The 12,003-nt window shown below is 41.9% G+C and overlaps 1 protein-coding gene and 1 pseudogene across 2 annotated transcripts in view; one reads left to right on the top strand and one right to left on the bottom strand.

The window, feature by feature from the left end:
* Positions 1–6,849, bottom strand: part of ELOVL4 (ELOVL fatty acid elongase 4) — a 31,679-nt gene extending 24,830 nt beyond the window's left edge. For both annotated transcript variants that reach the window (XM_047763385.1, XM_047763394.1), the window contains exon 1: positions 6,404–6,849. In XM_047763385.1, coding sequence (XP_047619341.1) covers positions 6,404–6,503 — 100 coding nt within the window. In that variant the 5' untranslated portion in view covers positions 6,504–6,849. The remainder of the gene's footprint in view (positions 1–6,403) is intronic.
* A 3,646-nt stretch (positions 6,850–10,495) lies between these two features.
* The window catches only part of LOC125120661 (serine/threonine-protein kinase 17A-like), a 32,336-nt pseudogene continuing 30,828 nt past the window's right edge, over positions 10,496–12,003 (top strand).

Below are 12,003 nucleotides of genomic sequence, written 5' to 3'. Positions count from 1 at the left end.
AGTCCCAGAAGGAACAGCACAAGGAAATATATGAGCATCACTGAGGGTGATGGATCAGATGGAGCAAGGAACCACTCTGGGTACCACAGCAAGAAAGGCTTTTTGTGGGAGGGAGACTGAGCCAGGTCTGCTGAAGGGTATGTGGAGAGGCAGCCACAGGGAAGGGCAGCAGAGCCAAGAGGAAGAGCACAATAAGAGCATCAAGGAGGTTGTGCACACGTGTTAATCAAGGCTGAGTGACCAACTTGGCTGGAGCTGCAGGTCTGTGGGCTGGGAAATGCTGACTGACCAGATTAGAAAGGAAAGATAGAAACTTGGTTTGAAAGGCCATGTATTTCCTCCCTTCTCTTTTCTAAAAGCCAAAACCCAGATGACTTCTTAAAACATATATTCTAATCCATTCTCATTCCAAGGGAAAATAAAACAACAGCACCTTAACAGGAAAAACGTCCCGAGAATGAAAAAAAAAAGAGCCATCTGATATGAGAAAAAACAGATTCTGTTACCGAACTCGAAATGATAAGTGACTCAGTACATCTAACCTAATACTTAGGTTAATAACATTAAATCATTCACTAATGACATTATCATATGACTTAAGAAAAAAAATAAAACTTTGAATTGTAAAAGGAGGACCAACTTCTTTGGTGGCTCAAAAGCACTGTGTAATATAATTGTGTATGTAATTCTTTGACATCTTTTTTTAAAAAATTTAAAATTATAGTTGATTTACTGTGTTATGTCAATTTCTGCTATACAGCAAAGTGACTCAGTCATGTGTACACACACACACACACACACACACACACACACACGCATACATTCTTTTTCTCATATTATCTTTCATCATGTTCCATCACAAGACAATGGGTATAGTTCCCTGTGCTCTATAGCAGAACATCATTGTTTGTTGTCTATGTAATCCTGAAAACCTTGTCTCCCTAAGCCAAAGAATCTAATTGTACACAACTGCGTCCTGACACTGGTTTTAGAATTTGCCTTGTTTCCACTCCTGGAATTCCATCTGTGATTGGATGTTTCACTACGTGCTGCTGAGGAATGGACAAAAGCATCAGACATTCAAGTCCAGAAGTCTGCCATCAAAACCAGTGGTGAAAAAACAAACAAAAAAACCAGTGGTGAGGGAAAAAGCAACAAGAATCAAACATGAGTTCCTGCTGTGGTGCAGTGGAAAAATGAACCCAACTAGGATCCATAAGGATGCAGGTTTGATCCCTGGCCTCACTCAGTGGGTTAAGGATCTGGCACTGCCACGAGCTATGGTATAGGTCACAGAAGCGGCTGGGATCCCACATTGCTGTGGCTGTGGTGTAGGCCGGCAGCTGCAGCTCTCGTTCTACTCCTAGACTAGGAACTTCCACATGCCACAAATGAAGCCCTAAAAAAGACAAAAAACAAAACAAAAAACAAAACAAAACAAAACCTAAAATGGTATTGACCTCCTAGAGGCTTCAGGGATATTATGAGGGTAGGGGAGGACTAGGACCTCATTAAAAACACTGGCAAAGGAAGATCCCACGTTAGAAGATGGAAACAGTCCACATGTTTGTCTTTAATTAACTGCCTAGAACTGAGAATGTCTTTTCTTAAAGGAACATTGAAAATGATAAGTGAGTTCCCAGGCTAGGCCAAACAAAACCTATTTTAGATAATAACATAGATTAAAAAAAACCCACACATTACCTGTGACAAATAATGAAACCAATGTAACTAACAGATAATGTTTAAGACCATGCTCCTCTGGGGCCTAGCAATCCCTGGGATAGGCCTCAGCCTATCTGAGCTGAGATAATGTCCCCTGCGACAACCCCTCACCCCGTTTCAGCAGACCAGGCTGACTTGCTGGCCCTTAAACACGTTCCCAGTTTCCATGGACTGTTGGGTCTAATGCCCCTTGCCTTGGCCAACCTATCAAATTCCCTCCACCAGCTCCACAAGGTGAAAGAATAGAGATCCTCTAAAGACAGCTCCCGTATCCTCCTCTCATGGCTCAAGACTGCAGGGCAAACAGAAGTGGAGACAGAAGAGTGGAGGAGGGCTTTCCTGACCTTCCCTGGGCCCAGCAAGGCCTGATTGACTCTGAGCACATGGCCTTCAGATCATGACACCAGGAAGGAGTGGCCGTGACCCCTGCACTGCCGTGGGACAGGGACCAGGCATTCTGGTTCTCTCCCCAGGGCCCAGCCCCTCGCCTGCCCATGGCACATGATGAGCTAAGAAGAGAGGAGTATAGAAGCCTAGCTTCCAAAGTTCACCATCACCCCACAGGAGTCCTCCCTTCTGCCTTTCGCCCTGCAAAGGGAGGGGAAAGCAGCCAGACTGGGCTTTCAGGCTCTAGCTTGAACTCCCAGGCAGACACAAGTTTTTCACCGCCTCCTCCCAACACACACACAGGGGCATGCATACTTCGTGAAGGATAGCTCTTTTTTAAAAAAACGCATGGCCAAAAAGAAATACTGAAGCTCAAGGGACATGTGGCCTTATTGTGGGAATGTGGGCTATTACCATTCTGGGATGCTTCTATGTCACTGTCAGCTATACAAAATGCTACCAATTAGTATTTATTAAAATAATACATGCAACTTGTGACGGACCATGATGGAGGATAATGTGAGAAAAGAATACATATATACATATGTATATATACACACACATACATATATTTGTATGACTGAGTCACCTTGCTGTACAGCAGAAATTGACAGAGCATTGTAAATCAACTGTGATTAAGAAATAAAAATCTTAAAAAAATTAAAAGATGAAAATAAATAAAAAGTAAAATGATACATGCAATGGATAATGTAAACAATCAGGGCATTTGTAAGTTGAGGGATATTAAGACTCACCAGTTTTCCACTGTAAACCAACTATAATGGAAAAAAACAAAAATCATTAAAAAATAAAAAATAAAAATAAAAGGGAAAAAAAGACAACAGTTTTCAAATTTTATATACAATGTTTCTTGATTAGGTATATACACTGAGCCTAGGATCCCAGCCTTAATAATTTTTAATGGACTCATAAAATGAAAGAATAGAAGGAAAAACACACAACATCGGAGTACCTACTCTTAGGCCACCAAGTGGTATAAAAAAGTCCTGTATCCAGTCTGTTCTGTAGCTATCTAGATTTTTAAATTACGCATTTATTTCCATGTATATGGAAAACACACATCATTTTTTGTGAGTACTTCTTGTTTCGTTCTGTTTAACATAAAAGTTATCCTAGTAAACGTTAAAAAAAAGTCCTGTATCAATCTATACTTTCCTATATATTCTAAAACAAGATTCACTTACTTATTCAAAACATCAAAAAATATTTTAGAAGGGAAAAATTATTTTTGCTGTTTTTCTAAAAGTACAGCTCTTTCAAAGTTTCAGTTCTATTGTATAAAGTGTGGATGATCTAGTACAAGGAACATTTTCTGTGTTCATATAATATATGGGACATAGTCTGCATTTGTTGGATCTGTTTTGGAAAAGCCCAGCTTTGCTACATTGCTTTGGACATGTTTTATTAAATCACACCATTTGCTATAACAGCACAAAAATGACATTTTCCCAGAAACTGCCCTAGGGCAAAAATGTTTGGGATTGTCAAATACACTCTACAAATTTGTAACTACTCCCGTTAGGACAGACCAAAATAGCTTTGGTTCGGAAAAAACTTCAGCACAGAGAAATACTTAGTGAACTGATAGAATAGAAAGAAGCACACAACTAAGCGTGGAGATGGAAGCACTCAGGGCACAGAGACTTGGCCCATTTTCTGCTCCCTGAATGATTTGTTTCCTCTCACCACACTCATCATTATTTCTCAAGACCATCCTTCTCTCTGCCCAGTTTTATTTCTCCCCTTTCCAAACATCTGACTCATCAATTTTTCCTTTAGCTTCATCTAATAAGCTACATTTCCACTCTGAAACTCCTTCACACAAATTTTGATGAAATTACAGGAAGGAGATCCTTAGTGTGAATGAACCAGAGAGGAGGGCAGAGCTTGCCAGGGAGGCGGGTGGTGTGAAAGGAAATGGAGCACCATAGGGTTCACACCTATTCTGCCTGAGTCTGAAATATTCCTCCTCACACAGCTGCAAGGCAGAACAGAATCTAGCCCACTCAGCCTCTCAGTTGGTTAAGAAATACTATCTCTACCTACATTAGGTAGTTCATTACTGAAAACGAGGAAGCAATCTCAGGTTTCTTAAATGGATAGCCAGAGTATGAGCGAATACCTACCCCCTGGCCTGCTAGTGAGAGATCACCTGCGTTTCAGTGGCTACTCTCACTTCTCAGGCCTGGCCCATGATATTACATCTTTTATTTGCCCTTCACAGGCTAGTAGAAAGTTTTCACATGAGGCACAAAGTTCCCTATTTCATTTGTGACTTATTTAACACCAGCATCATTAGGAAGGAATTAACCATCACAGAAAGGTGTATTCTACCTTTGGCCTCCATTATTCTTCCTGAGGCTCCAGAGGTGGGAAAGCTGTGAGGGAAGACAGATAGGAATGAGAATTCCCGGGTGTGGCTGGCTATATGGAGATTGGAGGACCTTGACAATGTCTGAATTCTTAAGTATGCAAAATGCAGTGAATTATCTGTTGAAGAACTTGTCTGATGTTAAGCTCTGCACAGTTGTGTAATGGGAAACCTTGACGCAATGTTTAAATAACCAAAATCACAGAGAGAAGGGAAGCATATATATCTTCCCCAGTTTTTGTAGGTACCACATAACCTCGGCGTACACTCCATAGAAGAAAGACTTAAAAAGGAACCACTCCATTAGAAACTGCCTTTTAATTACCTTCTCTTTCTTTCTTTCTTTCTTTCCTTTTTTTGTCTTTTTAGGGCAGAACCTGAGGCATATGGAAGTTCCCAGGCTAGGGGTCGAATGGGAGCCGAAGCTGTCGGCCTATACCACAGCCACAGCAATACTAGATCCGAGCCTCCTCTGTGACCTACACCACAGCTCACCTCAAGGTGGGATCCTTAACCCACTGAGCAAGGCCAGGGATCTAACCTGAGTCCTCATGGATACTAGTCGGGTTCATTTCCGCTGAGCAGTGATGGGAACTCCAACCTTTTAGCCACTTTTTCAAGTGCAAAGGCTTAATTAGCTTATTTCTCAGTGTCAAACTTGAGATCCTCTGAAAAAGAAGACACTTTTCTAAAGAAGTTAAAGCCACAGCAATGCCAAAGAATCCTTTTGTCTCACACAGAAATAACTCCAGTACATATTTTTTTCCACAACCTCTATCCCATGTATCGTACTGTATACATGCTGTCATCATGGTCCCATTTACTCTTAACAAACACAAAACTATAGAAATAGATTTCCATTTCTGAGGAAGGGAAACACAGTCATAACGTGTAAATGTTAATCTCCTCCCGTGCTAGGATGCAAGGCAAAAGGACCAGAAAAGGGTAAATCATAAAATCAAAATCCTGTTAACTAATTGTTTATCTCAAAAAAGTGTAAAGGCTTTGACCCAAAGTAACTAAAGCAAATGAAGAAAACAAACGGTACCATATAAAAATAGTATCACATTGCTACCCCTGAGAAGAGCTGCAGAGTTCAACCAATTGACCATCCCTGTCCAACTGCAAAGGCTAAAGGGAAAAGTTTGCCCATTTAAGAAAACTGCTCACATGTAGGTTTCTGGGACAACCTCTAGGTGATGCTGTAGAGACCCCCTTCCCAAAGACTCCCCATTTCTTTCCCGGTGTTTTAGCCTCCCCCCTCCCCACGACTGCACTGCACTGCGCAAAGCCATCACAATCACTTCAAACATACTGGCTGTTGAAAAAAGCCTCAGAAACTAAGCTTCTCCAAGGTTCCAGGAGCCAAACAATGGCTTTTTACTTTTCATTCCAAATCATACTACAGATAGATGAGCTACACAAGAAAATACTAGCAGGTGCGGCAAAGCAACCAGGAGGCCAAAGAAGCTAAAGGACAGCGACCCCTGGGCCCTTTTCTCTCCCCGAGCCACTGTAGGGAACATTACTAAAGGTTAAAACCCATCCCAGTGCGTAAGTTAGAACTGTCAGATGAGCTCCGGAGATGTGGGACTACAGGGTGGGGCGGGCCCGCGACTAGCTCTCAGCAGCAGCACAGGCTCCATCTGACATGTCAGCTCCTGCATCCGAGAATCTGATCGGAGATGGTGGAAGCGCAGGGGAAAACCGTGCAAGCGTCGGGGGGAGGGGGAAGCCTTAACGTTCGGATCCGATTAACCAGCTCCCGATCATGGTCCCCGCGCCCTGCACCTCTTCTGATCCGCAGCATCCCAACAGCCGCAGGAGGCAGGGGGCTGCCGGGCCGGGTACTCCTGTCTCCCGCAGGGCCGGGCGAGGATGGGAAGCCAGCGGCTTTACCTGCGATGGACCAGGTCCAGCGGTAGAACTCCACAGTGTCGTTGAGCGCCGTGGACACTACGTTCAGGACGCTGCACGGCTCCGAGTCCAGGAGCCCCATCGCTGCGGCCAGCGGGCGCCGGCGGCGTTGGGAGGAGGGAGTGGAGACCCCGCTGGAGGGTGATCTCGGAGGCGCCGGTCGACCGACCGAGCGGCAGCCGGGGACCCCTCTAACGGTGGAGGCCCAGCTGCGTCTTCCCCTCCTCCTCTGCGCGCCGCGGTGCTGGGGGATGCGGCGGCGGCGATGCGGGCAGAGGAGAAGGTACCGTCAAAGCTCCAGAAGGAGGAGCAGGAGGGGGGTGGGGGGAGTGGCGGAGGAGGAGGAGGAAGAGATCCCTCCGTGAGCGCCAGGCGCTGCACCAGTCTGCCGCCGCGCGCCGCCGCCGCTCCAATCTCCTCCGCCGGCGTCACGTGGCCGCGCGCGGGGCGGAGGGCCGGCGCGCCCCTCCTCCCGCCCGCGTGCGGGGACTCTTGCGCAGGGATGCTGCAGCTTGGGGAACAGGGGGCGGGGGTAGGGGGGCGACGGGAGCCAGGGCTGCGCAGGCGCAGGCCGCCCCGCACCCTTCTTCCTGATCCACCCCTGCTTTCGCGGGAGCGCAGATCGAGACCCGGCGGCTGCCCCTTGTCATCTCCCCCGGGTCACCCCAGGCCCCTTCCCCGCCTCCCTCTCCCAGCAGGCCCCTGCGGAGGAACCCTTCGCTTTCCCACTGGTGACCTCGCATCCGCCTGGGATGCGTCCTAGGGAACTGGACAGGAAAATGTGTTTTGTGGGCCAGAAGAGGGTAGCGACGTGCTTTGGGCCTTACCTGTAGTTCACGTCAATTTTCCTTGGGTTCTGCCTCCTTCCATTACACCTGCACGGGCTTGTCACCATGAAAGGAAGTAACACAAGTTATCCCTTAAAATTGGTAAGGGGATATTTATTTTCAAGCAACAGTGATGGAGAATGGACTTTGGGGTCCACTCATGTACAAATTAGCAAATAATTTGATGAATGTTGCATGAGTTCAGCAGCCCCTGTTAAGGTGGAAAATAGTCAAAGCCATGTTTGTTAAATAAAGTCATTAGGAGTTCAAAGAAGAGAGAGGCCTTACAGTTAAAGTCTGCTTGCACCTGAAGGGGTTGTGGTGAATCTGACATTATCTGCTCAGGAAACGAGATACTCTAGGCGAAAGAGGGGAAATATTTTTTTAATTAAAAAAAAGTGTTTGAGAGTTCCCGTCGTGGATCAGCGGTACAGAACCCTACTAGTGTCCGTGAGGACTCGGGTTCTATCCCTGGCCTCACTCAGTGGGTTGCTTGAGCTGTGGTGTGGTGAGTTGTGTTGTAGTTTTCAGAAGCGCTCAGATTCTGTGTTGCTCTGGCTGTGGCACAGGCCAGCGTCTGCAGCTGGGGTTTAACCCCTAGCCCGGGAACTTCCATGTCCCCAGGTGTGGCCTTCAAAAGACCAAAAAAAAAAAAAAAAAAAAAAAAAAACCGAAAAAAAGGTATTTGGATAATAATAAGAGGAGGGGAAGCAGCAAGATAATCCTACCCTTGAAAAGTGAATCCTGAAAAGTAACAAAACTACACTAGGCTACAAACGGTTCATAATTTGATAGTTTCTGACATAGAGCAAGAGCTTTGAGAACATCCTGATAACATTTTGCCTACTTGTATTTAAGCATGTCACCTACTTTTTGTGTAACCTTTTATCCAATTGTTGGTTTAGGATGCTCCATTTAAAGGCCAGGAAGTGCAGGTTGATTTCTTCTGCTCTTTGACACTAAGATAATTCGTCATAGTTATTTATTTATTTTCCAGTTGACTGGTTATTTGTTCTTTGACTTTATTTCATAGGGGAAGCATCCTAGAGGATAAGAATTATTTTGGGTTCTTTGTTGAGGACCTAACCCAGTGCTATAAATAATAATTGATAAATATCTATCATGATGTCAAAAGGATAACATTTTTGAGAGCATTAAAAAATGGCTATTATAAATAGCAGACACTTTACAGAAAGAAGAGATAATTAAAAGTAACTGATTTATTTGATCACTGAAGTAACCAAAGTCTTTATTAAATGCTCTATTTTCTTTGAAATTAACCAAATACAATGTTATTTATCAAATATATTTACTAGCTTAAAGGCTTTTTGGATTGAAATTATAGTTTTTCAAGTCTCAACCCAAAGTTATGTGTATCAGTCATATTCTAAAAACTATTAACTATATTTTTAAAAAATCTAGTCAAGTGTCTATATTTGGAGAGCAGGTAATGATCATGCACTTGAGTAGATGGCCTAGCCAAGGATCAGATTAGTTTGAACTTCATCTAGCAGATTGATTACTACTTCTATATTGTGAGACCCGGGATGCTTTTTATGTAGAACAAATCCCCACCCTCACTCCCATTCACACACACAAAACCTTCGCATCTTTACTTGTTTAATGTAATGTGAAATTCTTAAAACCATTACTGAGAGTATTTCCCCAGCTGCTCTTTTACAGTGAGGCCAACTGAAGTCCATCTGTTCACTAGGGGGCGCCTGCCACATATAAGAAAATCCTAGACAAGTGATGGCAAGTATGTCAGGAGTGGCACTTGAGTTTCCTCCACACCCTACTGGATAGAATAGTACGTTTGCATTTAGGGGCTGTCCAGACCTACGCCAAGAACCAGAGTGCTAGAACTTACTGCTCTGGAGTCCTATTACCCAGCATGGAGACTGACCTGCCAGTTCTCAGTTCACAAGTGGTTTACAAACTCCATTGGCTGACCACAAACAAAGCCTACATACTCAGTTTCTGCAAAGGAGAGGAGACCTGCATGTCCACTCACCTAGAGTGACAGCTGTCTCACCAAGATCATGATGGCATTGTGACAGAACAGAATCAAATACAAGCATCCATGGTATGTGCAAAGTTTTGAGAACAGAGTTCTTAGTTGGGGATTGAATACAAATGCAATACAGTTAACTATAAAAAGTAAAGAAGAGGATATGATTATAATAAAAATAGCAAGTTTTTTTGTTATGTCTGGCTTCCCATACAGAGTTAACAACATAAATCAAACTATCCATTTTTTCCCTGATGTTTTCACCTTTCTACATTGTCCATCTTGTCAGCAGCCTGTGCTTTCAAAGAAAGGTAAGCCTAGGAATCTGTTGAATGAGGAGTGAAAGGAAGTAGTTTGATCAAGAAGAGCTGTAGAGAGACCCTAAATGTTATAGAAGTAAATTTTGCCAAGTGGATAATACTTACAGAGAATGGAGAAAAATCAATGGTAATACAAATGGCTCTCTATTAGTTCCAGTCTTCTGTTTTATTTTGCTCACTATTCCTGCTCCATAAAGATAAAAAGTAGTACCCATGGCATAATACAGGTTCTTAACCAATTTGGAATTGCAGTCTTTGCCTTTAAGGCATCTTCATTCAAAAAATTTTTGGAGTTCCCTTGTGGCACAGCAGGTTAAGGATCTGGTGCTGTCACTGAAGTGGCTTGGGTTGCTGCTGTGGTGTGGGTTCCATTTCCAACCTGGGAACTTCCACATGTTGTGGGCATGGCCAAATAAATAAATAAATAATAAAATAAAAATTTTAAGATGTTTACTTTTTGTTACTTTGTATACAATTATTTTTAGTACATTTAGTGGGTATAGATTCTCCTAATAATTCATGAGTACTGAAAAAAACAATACAGTGAAGTGAAAATCCCTCATAATCCCATCTCTCTTTATTTTTCCAGATTTTTACATGCCTGTATAAACTCTTTTTTTTACATAAATGTTATCTATTATAATGGTATTCTATAATCTGCTTTCTAAAAACAACAATAGATCAGGAGCACTTTTTAATGTGAAAATATCAACTACGTAATATTCCATTTATGGCAATATCCTTATTTAGCCACCACAATTTAGATTTTTTTCTAATTTGAGCTATTATGTCAATTTGATTATTAGTATCCCTGTATACACAATTTTGTGGACTTCTCTGATTATACTCTTAGCATACATTTCTACAAGAGAAATCTCTGGGTCAAGGAGCTTTAATTTAAACATTTTGATACATGATGACTGATTTCCTCCTAGAAATGTATCAGTTCACAGTTCCTCCAAAACTTATGAAACTGTGCTCATTTTCCCACACCCTCTTCTTGGTGAGTCTAATTCCACTTTGTAATCATTACCAATCTGAAAGATAATGATATTTATTATTGCTTAATGGTTTATCACGTCTATTGGCCTTTTAGCTTCTTTCTTTTGAGAATTGCCTCTTTGTATTCCTTGCACTATTAGTTGTGTCTATTTTTCTTATTGATTTATGAGATTCTATGTAATGAAGTTATTAAAGTTTGCTACGTATGTTGCAAATGTATTTTCCCAGTCTATTTGTGTTTCACTGGATTTATTATAATAATTTTTAACTGCATATATTGTAGGCTGGGGATAAGTTAGGCTCACTCATGACCACCTCCACCAGAATGGCCTTTTTATTAAAAAAAATTATAATTAATTTACAATATTTTATTTGTTTCAAGTATACAGCAAAGTAATTCAATTGTATATGTACATATATTCTTTTTCAGATTCTTTTCCATTATAAGATGTTGAGTATATAGCTCCCTGAGCTATACAATAGGTCTTTGTTGTTTACCTATTTTATACGTGTGTATATGTTAATCCCCAACTCCAGATTTATCTCTCCTCCACTATCCCCTTTGGTTTCCATAAGTTTGTTTTCCATACCAGTGAGTCTATTTCTGTTTTGTAAATAAATTCATTTGTATCATTTTTTTAGATTCCACATGCAGTTGATATCATATGATATCTGTCTTTGTCTGACTTCACTCATGTTGCTGCACATGCATTATTTCATTCTTTTTAATGGCTAATATTCCATTGTGTATATGTACCACAACTTCTTTATCCATTCATCCATCAGTGGACATTTAGGTTGCTTCCATGTCTTGGCTACAGAATAGTGTTTTTCAAACTGTAACCTGATCTACACTTCTAGGAGAACGTACTAGGAGTTCCTGCTATGGCGCAATGGGTTAAGAATCCCACTGTAGCATCTCAGGTCACTGTAGAGGTGCAGGTTTGACCCCAAGCCCAGCAGAGTGGGTTAAAGGATATTTTGTTGCCACAGCATACCTGATTCAATATCTGGCCCAGGAACTTCCATATGCCATATGTTCGGCCATAAAAAAAGAAGAAGAAAAGCACTAAAATGTGTGGGGTGCAGCTAAGCAGCCTTTAGAGGAAAATAAATAACTTAAAATACTTTTGCTAGACAAGAGGAAAGATTTACAATTAATGTTCTAAGCTTCTAACTTAAAGAGCTGGAGAGAAAACATAAATTGAAAGAAAGTAAAAGAAGTAAAATAATGGAGACTTTAAAAGGAAATAGAAAATAGCCATTTGAGAAAATCAGCATGGACAACAGTATATTCTTTGAAAAGATTAAGAAAACTGATAAACCCTGAGTTAGCCAGTCAAAAAAAATTAGAGAATGAAAGAAGATATTATCATAGGACCTGCAGTCAATAAAGGGATAATAAGGAAATATTATGAATAA

The sequence above is a fragment of the Phacochoerus africanus genome, chromosome 2 (genome assembly GCF_016906955.1).
Source record: "Phacochoerus africanus isolate WHEZ1 chromosome 2, ROS_Pafr_v1, whole genome shotgun sequence".
NCBI lineage: Eukaryota > Metazoa > Chordata > Mammalia > Artiodactyla > Suidae > Phacochoerus > Phacochoerus africanus.
This window is presented reverse-complemented; position numbering and strand designations above follow the sequence as displayed.